The sequence below is a fragment of the Oreochromis niloticus genome, linkage group LG16, assembly GCF_001858045.2.
Source record: "Oreochromis niloticus isolate F11D_XX linkage group LG16, O_niloticus_UMD_NMBU, whole genome shotgun sequence".
Classification (NCBI taxonomy): domain Eukaryota; kingdom Metazoa; phylum Chordata; class Actinopteri; order Cichliformes; family Cichlidae; genus Oreochromis; species Oreochromis niloticus.
In genome coordinates, this window is record NC_031987.2 from 7,492,785 (window position 1) to 7,515,306 (window position 22,522).

At 37.7% G+C, this 22,522-nt stretch overlaps 2 protein-coding genes across 3 annotated transcripts in view; both read right to left on the bottom strand.

The window, feature by feature from the left end:
• Window positions 1-732: 732 nt before the first annotated feature.
• On the bottom strand, window positions 733-4,792 carry prlh (prolactin releasing hormone). 2 transcript variants are annotated; one of them, XM_019352751.2, is made up of 4 exons: window positions 4,747-4,792; window positions 4,571-4,667; window positions 3,997-4,098; window positions 733-1,532 (listed from the first exon to the last, which is right to left on the bottom strand). In XM_019352751.2, exons 2-4 carry the CDS (start codon window positions 4,581-4,583, stop codon window positions 1,378-1,380), a joined length of 270 nt encoding a protein of 89 aa, XP_019208296.1. In that variant the 5' UTR covers window positions 4,584-4,667; window positions 4,747-4,792; the 3' UTR covers window positions 733-1,377. The 2 variants fall into 2 exon arrangements, with proteins under 2 accessions (XP_019208296.1, XP_005463381.1); XM_005463324.4 differs by having other exon boundaries at window positions 4,571-4,776.
• Window positions 4,793-5,645: 853 nt separating this feature from the next.
• Window positions 5,646-22,522, bottom strand: part of mlphb (melanophilin b) — a 42,307-nt gene continuing 25,430 nt past the window's right edge. Inside the window, exons 7-16 of the mRNA XM_013266210.3 lie at window positions 22,195-22,287; window positions 21,628-21,769; window positions 21,085-21,335; window positions 16,221-16,304; window positions 13,966-14,262; window positions 11,939-12,088; window positions 11,750-11,818; window positions 11,402-11,450; window positions 10,704-10,798; window positions 5,646-7,763 (exon numbers count right to left, since the gene is read on the bottom strand). Of these exons, the coding sequence (XP_013121664.1) occupies window positions 7,737-7,763; window positions 10,704-10,798; window positions 11,402-11,450; window positions 11,750-11,818; window positions 11,939-12,088; window positions 13,966-14,262; window positions 16,221-16,304; window positions 21,085-21,335; window positions 21,628-21,769; window positions 22,195-22,287 (1,257 nt within the window). The 3' untranslated portion in view covers window positions 5,646-7,736. The remainder of the gene's footprint in view (window positions 7,764-10,703; window positions 10,799-11,401; window positions 11,451-11,749; window positions 11,819-11,938; window positions 12,089-13,965; window positions 14,263-16,220; window positions 16,305-21,084; window positions 21,336-21,627; window positions 21,770-22,194; window positions 22,288-22,522) is intronic.

The following is a 22,522-nucleotide window of genomic DNA, read 5'->3' on the forward strand; positions in this document are numbered from 1 at the left end:
CTTAGTGATTTAAAACATTGCTGATAAATCTTCAGTATAAATGAGGCTATTTAATGCTGATTGAAACCAAGCTTCTGTAGGACTTCTGACCGGGTCCCCTTCTTTAGTTCACAAAAACAGAAAAACGCCTCATGCAGAGGAGATGAAATAGAGTGAAAATAAAACTGGGATGATTTAGTTGTCATTTGTATTGTGATTTAGTGTATAAATCCTTTTTTCAGCTTAGCTGTTTCATATTTGCAGATGTTTTCTACATTTTCTTGTGATCTCAGCCAAACCTTTCGTCATTTGAAACTTTTGAGCAATAAACAACACTAAACCCATGCTCAGTGGTGAAGATGTGGACAAAGGTTCACTAGTGATTAAATCAAGAATGGAGTGAGCTGAAGTGCCTTTGTGCCAAAGCTGTACAGAAGTTGTGTAATAGTAGCCAGGGCTCTTTGTTGTGCAAAATCATTTTGCAAATCACTGAGTGATTAAAAAGATCTGCTTGAAGAGTAACTGCCAACCTTGAAATGGTATCATTTCAAGGTTGGCTGCTTTCTGTTGTTCTGCTATCACGTCTTGCCAGAGCCGACCTAGGGGATGCATTCCTCTTTATGTTAGAAACCATTGTTGAGAAACTGGCTTAAGTTCAGAAGTGTGGCATGAATAGCTTAGCTGAGTGATTGAAGTCATGATTTACCAGCCTCCAGACAAAAACCGCCACATTATATTTTAATTTTTGCAAACTCACAAAGGATAATATTTCACAACAACACTGTAGTTTTCCTCACAGGGAGGCAGTGAGTGCCCATAAAACATTAGTATTAGTATTCTGTACGAATTTTCACATGATGTATTCCCATTATTATTTTTTAATGACCAAAACACACACTAGAAGTGCCATTTAAACCCAACAGAATCCTCTGTGTGTGTGTGTGTGTGTGTGTGTAAGCTGGTTTTGGTGACTGAAGGTAATGCTGTCCGGCGGTTGCTTGCTCTCTCTCTTATGCAGCTGTTGCCTTGGATGCCATAGTTATGGTGATGAGTATAATGAGTATTTCTATTAAACGGTGCCTCCATCCAGTTTTGCTGTCAGTTCTTGTTGTAGCATTTCTGTCTTAGACCATTATCATAAAACAAACAATTTTATTATTGATCGAACCTTTTCAGTCTCAGAGGTCTGAATATGTGTTAGTTAATTTATGAATTCCTTTAATTGTAGCACTTTCAACTTTACATGCTGATATTCTTACACATTCTTCAAATTATTTATATAGAATTTACAGAAAATAACTGAATGTAATGTTAGAAAACTCCTAAATCTAAGACCAAATCCATTACTTAACCTAAAAAAATGAGAGCATAGCAGCTATTCAACGATCCACAGTGTTCTCATTGTGTGATCCAAACGCCGCTGTCAGCTGTTGGTCTATAAACTCTGGCTGTGATGAAAGCCAGAAGTTCATTTCTTCTTGCAGCTTTTCGGCCAAATCTCCCAAGAGGTCTGATCCCCCTGCCTGTGTACCAGGAGGCACTGATGTCTGGATCTGAGCAACACAGATGCAAAAAAAAAAAGAAAAAAAAAGACAGATGACAAGCCGAAGAAAATCAATTTAAATTTCATAAGTCCCCAAACAAAAAACTATGACGCTCGTGAATAATTGCTTAAACCTTAAAATGTGGCACATGTCACAGTTTAAGAAGGCTGGAAAGAAACATGCTAAAACTATGCCAGATTGTTATATGAGTGGCTGGATCTCATTCAGAAAGAGTCACACTGAAGATTGCATAAAACATATTTTGTCACTTAGGTCTCATGGCATCTATGCGTGTAGAACGTTTTGGATTCATGATATCTGCTTGTAGAACATTCATTTGCAAAGCAAACTAGGTAAAATATGTTGGTTTTTGTAGTATTTAGCATAGAAAATACTATTTTAAAAATTAAAACACTGGATAAAAAAATAAATAAAATGTTGTTCGTATTTTTTTGTTTCTGTATTTTGGTTAAAATAACATGTCCATCTTTTTTTTAATCAGTCCCATTCTCTCTATAAAAGCAACCAAAACTCCACAGCTGTTGTGCATGTAAATACAAACTGAATTCAATTACTGTAAACTGGGTACCCACTTGTTTATTGGAGATTATTGCTGAGACAACTGCCATTCAGTCTTTGCCTCAGACTGACAACTTTTTAATGTCTGAATAAGTTTTGTTCTCACTGATCACTGAAATTACCAACACCATCAGAAACATACCACTTAAGCAGGTCAGACAGGCTTGATGGAGGGAACTACCATGTATTGTCTGATGTCAAGTAAAGTAACAGACAGACTATAGTTACTCTGTTCTTGACAGTGTTGTAGTGTGAAATATAGAATATTACTGTAGCTCACCATCCCTATTCTAATCTGTCAACTTAATGGATTCCATTCAGATTGTTTTTACTTCTGTAAAAATTATATATAATTTAGTCAGGGCCAAACTGTCATAAAAAGAATGATATTTCCACATGCAGTAATTTATATTTGGTGGTATAGTTCTATTCTTAGACCTTCCCGCTCCGCAGGGACAACAGATACGAGCCGTGGGAAAAATGCAGCATCAACTCCAGGAGCTGTGGTGGAGGTGGGTCGCAAAGGAGATATGCATGCAACTGTTGCAAGGCTAAAGCAGCTGAAATCAGTGCCCTACATGAAACTTGCCAGTTGGATGTTTACAAGATTGTCAGATATGGGGAGGGTTGCACTTGATCTGTAAGACAGAACTTAGACTTGTGCCCTTCTAATGGTAGGACTTGTTTGTGCACACATTTCCTTGTGACTGCTTATAGCTACATCATAGTGTGTTAAATCAGTGGTGTTCCATCAGGTTAAGCAGGGCAAGCACTGCTTTTTAAGTGAAATACAAAAATAGACATTGGTTAAAATGTACGAAAGTGAACGTGTCTCTCCTTTCATGTCAGACAGGGTTCTGTCATAATGCTTCTCTCATGTCTGTTTGCATCCATTCTTTACATCACTGCCACCTTGTGACCACAGCTGGCTGTAGTCTCTGGAAGCAGAATAAATTCTGCTTGAATACGGAGTGAATGAAATCTCTATAGGGTAGGCATTCTCACAGGCATCTCTATGTCTTCTTAACAATGTCTGTAGCTTGTCAACTTGTGAGGCCAGCAGCTTTTTCTGGCTGTTTGTGCATTGTAGATAAACATCTGGCTTTTGATAGGAGACGGATGGGACACTAGCATGTTAGAAAAGCTGCTGCTGGCCCTGCTTTCCCTGTTCTGACTTCAGTTTTGAGCAGCGTTTTGAGAGTGCAGAGGACCGCGCTCAAAGTTTTCTCTTAGTAACCTCCACAGCCAAGATTTTTAAGTTAAGAAACTAAAAGCTTTAGAGAAAGCTTTAAAGATGGAGAAGGGAACATAATCCATTTAATAGAACAGGCAAGTTGATCAGGTTCCCAAAACTTTCATATAAAAATTTTGAGAAATCACTTGGTTGGTCGTTGCAGGACAGTCACTACAAACATGTATTTTTTAAAGAAAATGACGCATTACTGTAGATTAAACGGAATATAAGTATTTAAATGAACTAATGAGAAATCTGAGAAATTCTTCCATCAATTGTCACTGTCAGCAAATAGTAAATAGTTAGACAAGTATAGTAGTAATAACATTTGTATAATTCTACAGCCAAGAGAAATGCAGCAAGATGCTGGTCCACTTTGTGAAGGAAGATTTATTTGTACTTTATTTTATTTATTTATTTTTCTTTTCTTTGCAGGGGTTGGGGGGGTTGGGGGTGTCTCATAGTCTCCGCTTGCCGTCCTCTAAAAGCCACCACACTGTACTGCTTTAAATACATATATATTTTTCTTGACAAGGTCCCACAATGATCCCCAGAGAAAAAAACATGGAAATTTAAATCAAATAAGAACAAAGAAAAGCAGAAATAATAAAAAGACAAGGATAAATAACAACTGATAAGGGTAGTTAGGGCAACCCTTACCTCTAATAATGACCGAGTCATCTCTCTGAGATTCACTCAGAGCTCCATTCAGCAACAGCAAGACAACAAACAGCATCACACACACCCTCATTTTAGCTCCACCTGCAGCGGAAAAAAAGCACAAATGTACCGTTATGCTGGGTTTGTCAATTTGTTGCTTATACAAAGAACCATCACTTGACACAAATGGAAAATATAATATAACTGACTGAGCTGACCTTCTGCATATTAAGGAAATTCAATCAAAGTTTCCACAGCCGACTTTAGAGTAAGTTTAATTACTCCATGGCCTCAAAGTGAATGGCATAACTGATTTTCTAGTGTTTGAAAACAGCATGAAGAACAAGTAAACTCTGGATCAAGGAAAGCAAACAATGTAATCAGCAGATTGGATCAGTCAAAAATAACACATCTGATGCTTAAGCAGTTTTCCCCCCATTTTTCTCTTACTCAGACTCTCTGGCTCTACTTTGTCTTAATCACATGGTTGTATTACTGCAGAGCCAAACAATCCTCAGTCTGGTTTTGCAACGGAAAGGCATAATAGAGATACTGAACACATGTGAAGACTTACCGTTTCGAAACATGTTGACCTGCAGAACCAAACTTCAATGGTTGCTTCACTGTGTCCCAGTAAGAGTCAGCTGAGGCAAACAGGTGTAGGACTTTGACTGGGCAGGAAAGGCAAGAAAAAGGAATTTTTGACTTGAAATAAGACTAGAAGAGAAAGAGTGTTCAGGTTCTTCTCACCTGATCTATAAAGTGGTTGTGCTTCTCAGGTCTGGGTCTCTCTGGGTGCCAGTTTATCGGCTGTGTCATCATTTCTTTATATCCAGCAGGAGGGGCAGTGGTACGGTGATATGCTGATGTCACCCACCTTTCAAGAAGAATATGTAGTGCATGCACATGCAAGAATGGCAAAACAAACTCCAGTCAACACAACCATATGTCTGGAGGTTTTTCTTCTGTTGGGCTCCACATTTGAAAAGAACCGAAAGCTACAAATTTTTTGTCAATGGTGCACACTAAGCCACGTTACTGCAGTGTTTACTACTACACTTTACAACCTTTGTACAAAAAACTAGGATGGGTTTTTCTTGATCACATTTAGTAACTATCTTTAATTCTGTTTTATTTTATACTGAAATATTTAATTTTATAGACATTTTATTTTATTGCATCTAGAATTTTAGTTAAAAGTTATATTGTTTTTTGTTCTGTTTAGTTGAGCTTTTTTAGGTTGAACCTAATTGAGCTATTTTGTTTTCTCATAATCTATTTTAATGAGCTGCTATAGTCTTACCAAGCTTTTTGTTACTGGTTATTTAGTGCTTTTTATTATTTTAACTTAGATTTCATGAAGTTAAACAAAAATATACAAATATACAAAGCTAATGCAATGTTTAAAAGTGGGATTGTTGCACATTTATATGTAAATTGTTCTTTCCATAGCACAGAGATAAAACCTTCCCTGGAGATTCAGTTGCTGTTATGTTTGTATAACAAAGAGGCACTATGAAAAAGCTCTGAACCAACAGCAAAGGTGTGATTTGTTAAGGTTTTGATTGGATTATACTGATATGGAAGCTGCTGCATAATGTAATAATCTATGCCAAAGGCTAAAAAAGGACAGAAAACAACAGTTTAGCTTGTAAATAATTTAATAAGACCAGTGATGCAAATAATTTCAATTAAAGTGATAATTTAACACAGGCTTGAAACAATCTTTATGGTGATTCAGAAAAGTCAAATCAATACGTGCTGTCAGTTTCTCTCTGCAGTGGCTACAAATAGCGATCTTAAACTGTAATACATAAAGTAAAGCAATTCTGTGACTGTGAAGCCTACAGGCTGTGAACCTCCTCACATTGTTCAGTCTCCAGCCCTTTATAAAAGCATCTGCATTTATTTACACAGTGCACATCCAGTTTATCATTACATCAGTGATACATTCTTTGTCATCTCCGAAGACACATCCTGCTATACCCTATAAATAAACATTGCTATATTCAAAGGTTTGGATAAATTCAACTGAAAGGGCAGTGTGTAGGACTGGGGATCAGTTAGCTTAGTTGGAATATAGTATCAATATTAAGCTAGTCCAAGCTAGGTGAGTAATCTGTCCTTGCAGACTTTATATAGAAGATGGACATAGCTTCCAAGTTTGAAACGTGAAATCAAAGTGTCTTCAACCTATATTCCTTCTAAAGGCCAGCAGGGTGCAGCTCTTCTGGATACAAGTAGAAACCCAACTGTATAGTCCACTATAAGCAAGTGAGCAATGGTTCTTTATCTATCTCAGTAAACACTCTTTTGATGTGTTTAGTTTCAGATGTTATTGAATACACAATAATATTGAGCCCAAAAATTATGGTCAACAAAGATGCTCCAGCTAAAATTTTACAATAAGTGAAAAATTAGTGAATGATTGAAATTCCAACTTATCATAAAAACCTTTAAACCTGACAAGCAGTACAATGTTTTGACTTCTTTCACTCACTATAACTCCTCAAAGACAAAAAGATGCATATTTAATTGCACTTATAATTAATTTTTCCATATATGCTGAGATTACATAAAAATATAGATTTTAAAGATTTAGTTAAAAATGAATCCGCATGATTTATTAATCTAATATAAAAATATTTTCCTACACCATAATACATACAGTGTGTACTTCTATATATTCTGCATACATTTTATTCATTAACTTACATAAATGTCATATATTATAAAACAATCACATCAGACCTGCTCTTCTCGCTGTGACATCAGTTTAATTTTACAATCAATTAAACTTTCTAACACACTATAGATTATTAATAATATAACTTAAAAAAAAACCTATAAAAAATAAACATTTATCTATATGTTTCTTTTGTGTGTGAAAATTTCAGACTAATTCAAAATGATTTACAGTTCGGGATTGCACCTCTTTTCACTGGCTTGGTTCTGTTTGCTGAAACTGCCTTTTAAGCACGCATTTCATATTTCTGTTTATCCACAACAATGAATTAACCAGTTATAAATTCCAGATTAGTACAATCAGTGCTTTTGCGCATTAAGGCAAACGCATGTGTTAACTTGCATGTTAATGTATACAAATTCTATGTTTATCCTTAGATGCAGATGTTAGTGCATGTCACGTGTAACATACTTTATAGATTTAGCCCTGTAAAACAACAGCAACATCAAAAACACACCTTTTAAAGATAAATGTAAGAAGTTACCCTCTGTTCCACTGCTCAGTTGACAAATTTGGCAATTTATATATCGGAAACTTAAACCAACATGGTCGTATGTCAATTTGTAAGCTCCTCAGGAAATTCCGCAAATTTTATACATTTCCATGCAACCGCATATGAATTTCCCCTCCTTTAGATGCTTGAATACACAAAATTTTTCATCAGTCTGATCTCATATTTAAGATTAATATTCAAATGTACACAAAGGGATTTAATTCGGGTTAATTTCCAAAACTACATTGTTACGTCTAGGCAACATAAACTACTGCACTATGGTCAGGAAAAGATAACTGTTTGACCTCTGATCTCTGTTTGCTGGTTGTCACATGTCAGTTCAATGCATTTGTTTCAAAGAACAAAAACATGCATTTTTGTGAATAGTTCATGTTGTGCCATGAGACCCGGCTGTTTAATACACTCCCGCTCAGTTCCAGTGCGTAAAGCATTATGTAATAACTGAAAGACTTCTCAGTCACATAATAGTCAGCCTCCTCCTCATGAGCCCTGGGTCATTACTGGTTTCTGCAAGAAAGAGAGAGACAAAAAATAGTGATTGACTAGTATTATGGTTAATCAGCCATTTAATGCTTTGATTGGGTTAAATGAAATCACTATTTCAAATCAATTGAGACAAAAGATCAATACGAGTTTAATACATGTTAGAAATATTTATAAACCTGCTGATGACTTATGAGCCATTATGCAAGCTGTGAGGTTTGTGAATGATTACTCAGGCTTGAAGAAAGGAACAAGAAATTGACAACAGATGTACAGCGTAGTATAGTGGACCTATGATGCTCACTTCCAACTGCATAGTTTTATTCTTAGATTCTACTTGGGTAACTTTGTGTGAATCACAGTTTAAAATCATTTTTGTTCATCTTGTTTATCTTATTTATCTAATGAGCCTGGGTCCTGCCAGTTCACTGTCTGTCTGAAATAAATGACTTCAGCTGTTGTCCTTTTAAGACCACCCTCCTGCTAATGGCTCAGCCACACTGAAGTTAAAAGACTGCGGAAACCCCCTGGCAATAGGCGAATCAGTGATTGGCCTTTGATTGAACTGCATTTGTATGCATTCGGTAAACAATTGTAAGTCAGTCACTTTAAATTTTCAGCAATGCATCTGGCTGCAATGGGGATTCAACCCAACTGGTTGACAGCTGGTTGTATATTCATATATAAAAGCAAAGTGGCCCCACTGTCACTGTAGCTTAAGACAACTTTGTGGTAAAGATCTGAAAAGCAGGTGGGTGGGGCTTGAGATGACCAAATTAGGGACATTCTTTCTCGGTGACATCATACAAAATCAAAAGTAAAAAAACCTGTCAGAAACAGAGTGTTTAGAGCTGTCTGAAGCTTGAGCTTTTGTGTTACAGGGATTATTTATATACATGCAGACCACATTATTACAAACGTGGGTCATGTTTAATACAAAGTCAAACAACTGGATGTATATGATGCTAATTACAGAAAATAAGGAAAGGCAGAATAGGTCCACTTTTAGGAGGAAATAAGCACGTTTTTACACCTTTATAATGCTTCTGCAAAGTTTAACAGTGTGTAGAGCAAAAGCTGAGCACTGATCAAATTACAGAGTGTTCATATTGGGAGGACTGCTGAACACTGGACTACAGTGATAAAAGTAAACCCCCCCCCCCCCCCCCAAAAAAAAACCACCTATGAATTAAGGTTCACATTTCTTCTCTTAACAAGGGAGGCCTGAGAAAATATTGTTTTTGGCTCTTTTTAAAATTCTTATCACTGACTTTAGGTACTTTAAACTCAGAGACACAGTGTAATGCAGACATGCATATTTCTTCAAGCAGGGAGCCAATTATATTATTCAAAACAGCCACATAATCACTGATGTCATTATTTTTCTCTCTTATCAAAATTACCCTGAGATTTTCCACCATTATATTATGTAATCAAACATCCCAGTGTGTGCACTTAATTTCAGACAAAGTCATTTTAACCCAGTATGAGATTTAACTCTTTCCTTTACCAACAAAAACATGATTCAAGAAATGTGAACGTGTGCACTTGATTGGGAAAAAAAAGCAGCAAATGCATAAAAAAAAAGCAATTATTTCAAAACACCACAAAGCTAGAAACCACCAGAAGCTCAAATCAAACAAGCAGTGAAAGCCTGGTGTGATCAGCACGTGAAGAGTTCATTCCTGACATTAAAGGCATTTTACTAAAGGAATTTTTTATTCACATTTGGGAAAATGCATGAATCCACTATTGTAATGGAGGTTAGTTGAGAAGATTGATATCCATTTTCATGGATCGTTAAACTTAGCACAAATCCACTGGAGCAGCTCAGGAGCATCTTTAGCATCCTCACCTTCAGATGGAGGATTTTTTGTGAGTCTCGTTTCACTTTATTTTGTTTTTTTATTTATCCATATTTACTCATGACATGTGACAAAATGCACAAAATGCAGTGAGCAGGTTTACAAAGCAGCTTTTTTTGACTGACAAGTTACAAAAACCTTGACTTTAGCTTTCTGAAAGTGAGGGCTGTATCTGACTGAGCAATTAAGGGAGACTGCACAAGCAGGGATTTGACTTTTTTAAGGTGGTATTAAACCCTAGCTTGGATCGATTACTGTATAAAAACGTGTTTTAGTATAAATGATCAGTGTGATTACATTGAAGTCACCCACTGCTTTATGTCGAGCTTTTCTGAAGCCTCAAAATGTGCGTGTTTTGCAAAAAAACATAGGATGCAACGAGGAAGGGCGGGCCTGACTGTGACTGCTCATTGGCTAATTACTTGTGATTCATAACTCCATAAATCGTCTTTGATACCACTCATAATTTTCAATTTTGAAACCTTGTATTACCTATCTATACAATCAGACTTAATCTTTTTATTCAGTATGAACCAAAATGAGTGACTGAGCCCATAAACTCAGCAGTAAACTGTTTCCAGAGAGAAAAATCTGTTTTCCCATAGACTTCTAGTAGTGGAGGTGTTTTTGCAGCCACTCCAATCACATCTGGTGGCCTTCAGATAAATCAGCCGCATGTTTAGGGCACGTCCACATTGATTTTTACATTTCGGACTTTTACCTGAACCTAAATATGTTGCTTTTACTGAACCTATCCAGGAAGTTGTTACAACCACAAGATAAAGTTAAAAAATAAATATCCCAAACAAAACACTAATCCGCAGCGTGTCGGTAGACAGCACTTTTTGAGGATGTTGTTGCCTTTTTCAAAACCTGACATGCACAGAAGTACAAATCCAAATTTAGCTTCACGGCTGTAGAGCTCCCAACTTAATGTGAAATAAACTATGACAGTGGAATCAATCTTCTCACATAAAAAAAATCGAAAAGCATCGAATGCCAGTTTTGTTGCAGCACTTTTTTTTCTCTCCAAATGGCACTTATGTAATTTTGGAATTGAACTCTTCACAGCACCCAGCACCGTAGGGTGGGGTCATACCGCACAGGCAGCCCTGGTCTTGGCCTTTGCCACTGGGTTCCTCTGTGTCAGTGAGCCCCTGTAGAGGGAGTTCCTGGTAAACCTGTCCACCTGGTCTGGAAACATACATCAGCTACATTGTACATTGCATTCTACAGGCTCTATTTTGTTAAAACACAGTTAAAAGTCAAAATATAGCTCCTTTTGGGATTCAGCCCACAATCTAATAGTTAGAAACAAATGTGTTGTTTCAAAATCCCAGATGTGGGATGCTGAAAATAAGCTTATTGGAAAATTTTGATGGGAAAGTAAATTAGAAACACTCTATAAACTTTAAATAACAACTGTCACCAAGTCCAAGAGCAGGTTACAAAAGCACTTGACTTGAATTTGGCCTAAAAAGAACTTTTCAGTAGCAAAGAAAGATAAAAAATAACTTAATATGCTAAAAGGTTAGATATATTCCTTATTCTTTATAAAAACAACAAAAAAACCACAATACTGTTTAAAGTACAAGACGTGGTAAATCTCCATTCCATGAATCAGATGAAGTGCTATCCAGCTGGGAAAATTAAAGCCATAGTATAACGAGGACACAGTGTTCACTGAGTTATAAAGCAGCTCATCGTGTGCTCTGAGTTTCAAAAGGTTAAGATGTTCTGACTTAGCTGGGACGCCCTGGGGGATTGATCTCAGGGGGCAGCAGTGTCAATTCTTACTTGTGGGAAAGTTGTGGGAAAGTCTTCTGGCTTGGATCGGGATTGCGGACTGCAAGACAACAAAGCAGAAGGCAAAGAGAAAAAATATAAATTCAGGATGTGGGAAAATTTTTTATTCTATTAGCATTCTGGCACCTCGATGCTTTACAAATGTTCATCAAAGGCAGACCTACTCAGGCGATAGAAATCATATCTGTGGTTATTTTGAGAGGCAAATCAAAGACCATCGTGCCACATCATCACAGAAAACACGTTGGCTCTAAGAATAACTCTTGTGTCCACTTGTTTGATTTCACGCAAACATAAAAGGGTTCTGGATATGAAACTCAGCGATATAAACGGTGTTACCTTTCTTTTTTTATCCGAGGACATACCCGCAGCGTTCAGGGCAGCAATCCTGCTCTCAATGTCAGACACCTTGGAATAAAAAATAATAAATAATAAAAAGAAAGAAATGACAGGATGTGCCACAACTTTACATCTCTTTGCATTTTCAATACAAATCAAACTTTACTTAGCCTTTAATGTAACCCTCACCTCACTCTGGGCATTCTGGACATTGGCTGCTGCTTGAGCTACTTTGTCTTCCAGCTCAACCAGTAATGCAGTTGATCCTTTGAAGCTTGCCTTTGATCCCTCCTCTAGGGGGTGACCCTTCCTCTCCAGGCTTTCAGAGGAATCATTAGTCTGGAAGACAAGTCCATCCAGAAAGAAAAAAAACAACAAAAAAACTTAATGAAAGTTGAAATAATGTCATGGTAACAAATTATGTGATAGCTAAATGGTGCCACTTAATTGGTACCTTACAGTGGGGTTTAAAAATTATGCCAAATCAAATGTACCAAAAACTGCAGTTCTTCTTCGTGACCAAAGATTGTCTCCAAAAGTGAGTGATAAGAAAGAAAAAACATTTGCATTTTTAATTGCATGTTCTCACTAATATTACAACACAAACAGGTCTATATTTGAAGTCCGATAACTGGTACTAATGTCACTTAATGCAGGCCACTGCATGGTCATTACCAGGCTCATTGTTTTTGCAGTATTTTGCTTATTTTTCTGTGTATAAAGGAAAACAAAGAGCTTAGAAATATGAAGAAAAAAGCCTGAAATATGAAAAAAAAATGCTTTCATATTTCAGGCTTTTAAAAACTATCCTACCACCCTGACGTTAACAGTTTGGCACGATGAAGTGGAGCTTGAACCAAAGAGGGTTCAATTTGTGACACCACACTAACTACAGCCAGTGTGCAGAGCTCAATCAGCTGTTCATTAATATCAAATTACATATCTCAGGAATATGATGAGTAATATTTATTAGGATACTGGAATTGATGCTGACACCTTCGTGCATGAGTTTAACAATGGGGAAAAGTAGAATGAAGTAATTCTTGGCCTCATGTTGGCACGTGAAATACGTGATGTTATGTGATGTTAATACCAGTTATTGGACTTCAAACCTAGAACCTTCCTGCTGTAAGGAGACAGTGCTAACCACCGCACCAGTGTGTCGGATAAAGTCTATTTTTTTTCAGTCTCCAAATGTAGTTTTTGAATAGCTTTATTTGTAAGTTGAATTAGTTAAACAAATCTAGTCGTATCCTACAGCAAAAGGACACAATTCAAGGAGCTGTTGCAGAAGCAGAGTATAAGCATACATCACAGGACTAAAAAGAACAAAATGGTACACAGGTGTATAAAAATAGCTTCCCGATAGTGAGATATATCAAATTTTCATCAGTTAAGGTTTTTTATTTTTAGAAATCCATTCTTCACAAAGGTATGATTTTTGATCATACCTTTGTGAACCTTTACTGGCCCTTAAAATGTGCTTATTTTTAATACATAGATAAAAAAGCAAGAAAAATTAACCTCATCAACCTTCTGACTTCATACTTAAGGGTGGTAAGCCATTCTTTACTTATTCATGAAGTTCATGAAGCAAAAAAATCTTGATCACAAGGAAGAAAACAAAGACTGTGCGCCAAGCAGAGAACAGGTGACCTTTGACCCCCTCCAGTCACCCTGGAAACAAGACATTTAGATTGTGAAAGACGATACCGGCTCAATAAGTTTGGTCCCCCGTCCATTTTCCTGATACTAAAAGCCAGTGTTACCTGATACTTTAAATACATTAAATTAATTGAGGTAATGCTGGCTAAACAAACTTGTAGTGAAGTGATGTGAAAACATCATGACTCATCAGTGCGCTGCAGCTTAAATGGAAGGACCTGCCAGTGAAAACAGTTGAGGAAACCTAGCACGCCAGCTAAGCAGAAGTTATTAATTTAATCCGTCTTCTTTTTCCGAAAATCTGGGAGTGATGGTTGCAGACGAAAAATAAACCCAAGGCCTGAGTGACTTGATTTATGATTCCAGTGTGCGCTTGAACCGATTTCCAGCAGAGGTCAGCTGGAATTTCACGAGCCATGCTGTTTTTAGTAAGTGCAGCAAGCCAGATGCTCACGGCGTTTGTCTCTTTTTGTCGGTAAACAAACTGTTAATGAATGCTTGTATGTACATAAAAAAACTGATTTCTTATAAAAATGCCACAGAATTTGTACCTTCAGAGATTCTGTCTGCTGAGGCTGCTCCTCCTCGAGCCTGGAGACCACGATGCTGGCTCTGGATGTTGGTCTGATAGGTAGTTTGGAAGGCCTAGGATCCGCCTGTGGGCTCCTCCATGCTAGGATTTCTTGGGAGGAATGTGGCCTCTCAGGCTCGTCCTCATCATCAGAGGTCAGGCTATGGTCACTGATGTTGTCTGTCATCTCGTGCAGCCTCTGTCTTAGCTGCTGCTCTTCCAGGTCCACTTCGTTCCACTGAGGAAGAGGAGAGGTGCTGCTGGGAGTCGGAGAAGTCTGTTTGGGAACAAAACACAGACAATGTGACTGAGACAAATCTACACAGCATACTGTTAATGTTTTTACTTTGGATCTTGAATGACTGGATCATCAACCTAATGGGAATTGTTTTACTGATTTAAAATGTACTGCTTGAGTGAATGCATGATGTATAATACACAAATGCTCCATCACTGATTATGTTTTTCTGTTTTCATACTCCAGTTTTCTTTTCCAGGCCAAATACAAACAGACTGCAGTGTACTTTGGTGGCCTCAGATACAGTCCATGTAATTATAACCTAACATACTCGTTGGATTTGAGGGGAACTTTGCAGGATTTCCCCTGACTTCCAATCAACCATCTTCTATCTATTATTCAGTTACAAATATTATTTTGACAAATGATTCACACTGCAAACACGAGAGCACTGCTTTAATCTGATCTGATTGGTGCCTAATGTATAATAGCACACTGGCATTCTTTTGCTCATGAAAAGGTAAAATGTAAACCCCTTTGATGGCTTCATCACTTCATTTAGACACAGTTTTACATTACTTTGCTTCACTGCTTCATACAGACATACCCACAACAGTGACGGGGAGTGGCACAGGATGCTCGAAATTTTTTCCACATGTGCAAAAACCTTGTCGCATGTGTGGCAATGAGCATTGTCAGCATTTAGGCCTTGTAAAGTGCAACCAAACTTTTCTCCAGTACCATCACCGAGAGCAGAGTCTCTGTGCTGCAGTGAGCGATGGCCAGCTTGGCCCCTTCACAGAAACAAATCTGTTTTAATCTCACTACAAATTAGAAAGTCGATAAGATAAACTGCCATCATCTCAACTGATGTTCTTGCTTTAGGAGATTCTCCATAACAACTTGTTTTCAGTTTGCATGAAAGACAAGAGTAATTTCTAATCAATGTGTGACTGTGAAGATGTAACAAGGATCCCTAGCTAGACTTAAACTAGGGTCTATAAGTCCTAACCTCTAACCTAACATGTTCAGAACACGTATATAGGGTTATCGTTTGAATTAAACAAATACAACAGAAAGTGGGCAGAGCTTAGTGTACCGATTACAATAGAAACATTCATTTGTCCAGCTGTGTTCTGACCACTCAGTAATGATCCTAAACAAGAACTAGAACATGGATGTCTGAAAGCACAAGAACTCTGTTTTTCCTTCACTGATCACATGGACATTAATGCAGACTTATCACGTGCAGACAGAACAGTCAGAACATAAGCTATATGCAAATTGATTTAAGCTGTGCTTTGCCACAAGAGAGAGAGGAAAAGCATGAGTCAATCAACTGCTGCTCTCACTTGAAGTTGAATAGCCACTAATTAGTGACTGAGTCTAAGTTCTACATTTGTTTCTAGTTTGCTGTTTTTGTGGCTTGGCTCAGTCTGTGATGATACTGGTGTGGGTTTGAGAGCTCACAGCCCAATTAAAGACAGACGCTGAACCCACTGAGATCACACATTTGATTAGATGATGATGAAATATGAGTAAGTGTGTCTCCCTTCTTTAGCATAATGCACGAACAACGAGTTAGTTTTCTTTATTTGAAAGAAAATACCTTCATAAAATCAAGTTTTCATGCAGGTACGTCAAGCGTGTTTGTCTTAAAGTTGCACTGATTGTTTTGGCCACTTGAGAGCAGTATAACAAGTATAACCACGACCCTGACACACTGTGACATAATAAAAGTGAAGTTGGTGTGCACTTTTAGCTGGTACTGGGATGGCATCAAATTCAAAATAGAAAATTATTAATAAAAATAAAATAAAATAGACTTAATTTGTCTTAACTATTTTCATGTAAATTAAGGCTTTAAGTGATTTGAAAATCCGGTGGTCTGTACATTGCTATGCTAAAATACTGCACAGTGTCTCTAACCATGGCTTTATACATGTAAACAGGTTCTTTCAGTCTTTTTAGCTTCATCTGACATCTGATAGATTTACCTGGTCATATGTTGAGGTGACTTTCTGCTCTAAGCGGTTCAGAAGAGTCTCAATGGCTGACATCCGTCTGTTAATGTCAGTGATCTAAGAAAGAAAGGAAGAAATAAATGAAAGTACATATAAATCAGAATTAAGAAATATTAATTTATAAAACAAACAAAACACAAAACAGCACAAAACTTAAGGAACATTACAAAAAAAGTATAGTTTTCAAAACATGAAGTACTGGACAGTTAATGGTTTAAATGGTACTGCTCACATCTCTAAACTATGAAAGCCAATGCATGTCTTAAACCACTCTTACTCATACTGAACCAATCAAAACACACTGGCATCAAATATGCAGATAGTTAAGCTACAGTTTCACATGTTCTCATCAGAGTGAGCTGTCAGGGAAATCAACTCGTCCCCAAATCTGATTTCACCATATTTCATCAATGTCTAAATTTACTTGGATGAAACAAACCAGAAAAATATATTTAAACTAAAAGTACTTAACCAAATTCACATTACTCTGCACAAAATGCTTTTCATGTACAAAATTGAAGACTAAATGTTCCCTTGGATAATAATATTTTCCCTACACGGGATCGCTCCTTGGTACATGAAGAATCATATTTAGATCAGGAAGTCAAGCAGACAGTCATCTGATGCACCTTTGATGTCTTGCCACAAGAAAAATTCCTCTCACAGTTCATCCAAATCCAACCTCCTAAAAAAACCCCAAACTCTTGACACTAATATTAAACTTAGGCAAACACCCTAAACATAATGATTTAACTGGTGTGGTGCATTATGGATCTCAGATGGTCGGGGGGATTGAAGTTAAAGACAGAAAAAGAAGGACAGTAAATGAAATTTTAAAAAAGACTTGAAAATCTAGGTGTTTTTTTCTATAATTGTTCATTCTTTTCATCAGTGCATAAGCGTGAGATGTCATTACTCTGTCACCATAGACTGTAAATAAAAGATGCAAGTAGCCACTCTAAGTGTTACATTTTGCTATGTTGTTTGTTCTTTTATTGAAACCATATGTGATGAGCGAGGTGTGGCTCTATATGAGAAACCTGACAAAGCTGCAGGTATATAATATGTGATGTTGTAAAGCAAATCCATATAGACATTATAGTCTGTTAAAAAAAACCCTTGAAACAAATGACTGAGACCATAAAGTCAAGAGGAAAGTCAACAGATCAATGTAGCCAAAGGAGGAGTCCTTTGGCAGAGCTGTACTGGCTCCTCTTTTTAGTTCTGGAAGCATTTTTACACGGAATAAGCCTGAGTAAGCCTGTGACTCAGTAGTGAGCACTGTTGACCAGTTGTGTTTAATGTCTTTATTAAATCTATAAATGTACTCATTTAAAACCATGTAAACATATAAAGATAGGGTGACTGTCATTTAGAAGCTGACAGGATGCCTGCAGACCGTGCAAGAGGGAAGTCCAATTGTAATTATTGCAGGTGTGCAAATATTTGAATGTAAAGTTCAGACACTCCCATACATTGATAATGGATAAGATTATGTGAACTCTCAGTTCCATTAACTGCTTTGTTTTCACTGAGCAGGTATGTATTTACACTAGCTTTTAGATTTATCTCTGTGTTTTTATTTCTTGCAGGATGTTGGGAGTTTCCTAACAGGACACCGCCTGTGGCACTCCCATCCTTGGAATTCTTTCAAAACTAATTATGCAATGACATCTGTGCACCTCCTCTAGGTAGACTATAACTTATTGCCTGTTGTCTCTTTGGCTAGACTGATGTAGAAAAATTGATATAAAAATGTTAGCATAGTTCTTTAAGAAGCCTGTCTTGCCACTGAGCACCATTCACTTATTTTGTAGTTGTTTTGAAGAATTATATAACCAGGGGTGCACACAAGTGGTCCGCAGGTGTGCATTTGCTGTCAAAATAAAAGACGCGCACCAGATAAGAAGCTGCAATGCGCATTTGCGTACATATAAAAGGCACTGTTTTTGTCCGCTAGAGTGGGATTTTCACGGCATATTCTGCACCACATCTCTGTGCGTTCATCATTTGTTTGAAGCCAGCTCACCTCCTGCAACCACTTTTCCGCTTCTTTTGCGGTTCGGACTCCTTCTGACATTTCTTTGGAGGTGGAGGAACACCAAAGTAATTGCTTAAAGGAGCTTGCTTCTTCGACATGTTTAAGAGTTCTAAATAAATGTCTGTCCTCCTCCAGAAAATCTTAGGTACGCAAATGCGCGTTGCAACTTCTTATCTGGTGCGCGTCTCTTATTTTGACAGCGAATGCGCACCTGCGGACCACTTATGTGCACCCCTGTATATAACGTAACTTGTTTAAAAGTTTACCAGCACATAATAACTGCATATATTCAAGACTTATATTCAAGACTTTGAGTCAGATCCCATAATATATGTTGCATATTTTTGACTGTTGCTTGATCATTTGTTGAATTTATAAATAAATCTGAGACTAAGTTTTCAGGGACTGTGAAATGACTAGGTTTTACCATAAAACTGTTTGGTTGGCTTGATTGACGTGGTGTTGCTATCCATAATCTCATACAGCTGAGTTCGGATCTGGTGACTGTGGAGGTCACAGAGATGATTCATATGATTTTCATCAGTGAGCTTTTGTGCCTTGTTTGGAAGCATCCACATGTGTTATGCTTCTCTGCTCTTTCATTCAGGCTATTCCTTTAATTTTTCCCTCTTCTGTATATTAAACATACCGTAATTTTGCACAAAGTTTTTACCTCACATGTGCCCTGGGCTTATACAGTCTGTGCTTGCTGACTTATCTTGATGTCCCACAAATAATCAAATTGCTGACGTCACTCGGTTCTATTGTTGGCCTCCAAATCAACACCAAGCCAACAGACAGCAGCACCTGTATGCAAGATGAGTGACTGTCATCGGATGAGAAATGTCACGTCTAGTTTTGATGTCTGACAGAGACATGTCTGGGCTGTATGTTTTCCCCTGTATCCTGTTTGCATGTCTCTCCAGTGTGCTGCCCAGCTGTGAGACAAATTTACCATGACACAACTTATCAAAGGTATAAATCAGCGCAGGGAGACAGGTAGGCTGGATAATTCCTTCTGTTGTCATGGCTACTCTCCATCACAGAGTTTAATTACTTTCTTTGTTTTTATATTCCTTATCTTTAAAAACTGCAAAGAATCCTTTTATGGCTCAAGTTATACCTCCATATAAACTCCAGACTGTGTTTGAATCAACTCAAAGACAGATGAACTGAAAACTGTGAGATTCACAAGGATAAATCTAGACTTATTGATTAGTGACAGCGGTCAGCAAAGCAGCCTCCTCAGACTAATGGTAAACAAAGTCTGTTTTCTATCTGCTTCATAAGAACAGAACGGCCATGGTTACTGCTGCAATCCTTTCCAGGGACTGTGTTTATTACTGACACATAAATAGACACTGATGTAATGTATGTAACCTCCCTCTGATCTAGCAGCTGTCTCCACGACATCACTCAGCAAGTCAGACTGAAGAACTTGTGTCCGACTTCCAGCATGCACTGCTTGAAAGGTTTAAAATATCAGCTTGTTATTTGTGTTCTTTCTAAACTGTGCCTCTGAAGCGACACTGCAATTAATTTATGTACCAGATCAGATCACATGCTGAGTTTGGTATCAACTTTGAACCCATGCAACCCATTCAAAACAAGATGAAGTTTATCATGTTAACACTACAGTTTGTTGTCCCATTTGACCAATGCAGGTTTTAAAATTAGATTAATACAACCTCTGATAAACTGCAAAATATGATCATTCTGAACAATATGAGGGACATCATTATACAGGGAGAAAAATTATTCACAGTTAGAAAATATTGAGAACAGTCTTTTCAGGAGTTGATGTCCCAACTAATTTATCCCAAGGTCAGTCTGTGCAATGCTGAGAGAAACTGCAGAAAACCAGAGCGCTACATCTCGGACTCTACAGGCCTCATGTGACATGTTAAATGTTAAAGTTCATGACAGTACAATTAGAAAAAGACAGAACAAGTATGGCTTTTTTGGAAGGGTCGCCAGGAGATAGCCTCTTCTGAACATGGCAGTACGGCTTAGGTTTGCAAATCAGCATCTAAACAAACCACAACACTTCTGGGTGATGTCGTTTGGACAGATGAGACCAAAGAGGAGATATTTGGCCATAAATAAAGAGCACAATGTTTGGGGAAAACCAAGCACAGTATATCAGCACAAACATCTCGTAGACACAGTCAGTGCAGTTCTGTAGGGCTGTATTGGGCTTGTTTTGCAATCACTGGAGTTGGGCACTTTGCTGTCATTGAATGATGTGAGACCATCTATCTGACAGCTACAGGACAATGATTCCAAAGATTATGACTGCAGTTCAATTCATAATCCTGAGTGGAATTAATAACAACAATTTACTGAAAGTTATTCTGAGCTGCTTTAATCAATCCAACACCATGTCTCAGTGATCACAGATTTGAACCATGTGATTTTAATGTTTCAGCTGATTTTTTCTGCTTTCCTTATAATGATTCACCAGGTCTACCCTTTTCCAATTTCCCCTACCAACAAACAAAGTGAACAGAACACAAGAATTAAGATTATCCAAGAAAAAAGAACAAAACACGGGCATTAAACTTTTATGATCATCATTAAAACCACACGGATCGTTAATAAAGCGGAATCTCACAGCTTTACGTTTTAATGTCTGGCTGTGTTCACTGGTTTGGAATGCAGGCAAAATGTATAACAAAAGCCAGCAACTTTCCTCCACTCACAGAAACCAGACGTGAAAGACGATTTATGAGTGTCTTAAATAAGTGTAATGTAATGACCATTTGGTGTGATGTTAATATGAGACATATGAAAAACCTGTGGCGGATGGTTGGCTGAGCTCAGGCTGTCCTGAGATGTTTGGCGGAAGAGGCCTGAATGCGACTGGTAGAACGGGTACGGTTGGCAGTGCTCATCCTCTTCTTCTTCTTCTGAGTCCTCAAGGCCAGGCAGGTAGATGCTGCTGCTGCATCGAGGGCCTCCGATGCTGCCGCTGCCACATGAGGAGTAGCTGAGCCGGGAGATGGAGCGGGATGGGATTGTCCGGCTATCTGAGTACACCAGGTCATCTGTGCAAAGCAACCTCTTTGTGACAGGTGTCATTGTACCAGTAGTAAAATAACTACAATGCTAAGTATTATAAGTATTATAGTTATTTTTCTTTGATCAGTTATTCATTACAAAGTAACAAACAACAGTTTAGCACCTTATAATTACTTAATTACTAAATTCAACAATTCCAGTTACAATTGCAAATAAAGCATTTATTTTGAAGTTCTTGTGTTACTTATAAGTTCCTCGATTATTTTAATATTTTTTAAAAAAAAAAGTTTTATTTGTTTGTTTGAATCTAATTTCTACCTTGTTGTGGAGTTATTTCGAGGTCCAGCTCTTTATGTTGTTCATCCATGATCTGATGAAACACGGTGGCCATATCTGCCTCAGCAAGCATCGACTCCCTCCCGCCTACATCCATGACCATGATGTCAGGATCACCCGGGGCCTGGAGGTAAGAGTGGAGAGTTATGCGCACAGGTTATTCCCTTTGACTTCTGCTGCTTTTCAGGCTCAGGTAGGAAAAGCCTAAATTTACTGCTGCTTCACATTCATTCCAAACAGCATACATTTACAGCAGGAAAGAACCACCTGAAACAGTTCACTGCATTAGAAAATGTGTTCAGTTAATAAATGGACAAGATGTGTCCATGTCTGCACACACAACATTTGGATGTACACAAAAAGGGTTATTGTGGCCAGATACGAGAATGAATGATGACAGTGCTAATACAGTACTGTCTTGCCAACCCAGACAATGTTTGGCAAAGACAGAGAGCAGAGGCAGATGGTCTTTGTTATGGATTACAACATGCAGATTAGTTTGCTTTGGAGGGATGCTAGTTGTGGTTAGTTTAGTTGTCTAGCCTGTACCTCATTTGATGGTCCTCTTGATTGGCTGAGGTAGTCAACGTCCAGTTTGAAATCAATGGGATCAACAATTAACCTCCTTTTGACCTTTTTCATCTTTGGAGAACATGAAGGGGAAACACCATCACCAGCAGGGAGGAGAGAGGAGAGCATAAAGGATAAACCTCTGCCATGACAAAAGGCTGTTTGCTCCATACACTCAGAAAGTGATTGACTTGTTGCCCTTTAATGTACTGCCACTGTAGCAGAGCTAATATAAGTATATACCTTCTACTGCTAATTAGCCTGTTATAATAGATTTGAATTGCTTGTAGAAACAAAAATTGACTTT

Coding starts and splice junctions, on each gene's coding strand:
- prlh (XM_019352751.2), bottom strand. Junction 1,533..3,996: donor TGACTCGGTCATTATTAGAG/GTAAGGGTTGCC, acceptor TGTGTTGCTCAG/ATCCAGACATCAGTGCCTCC.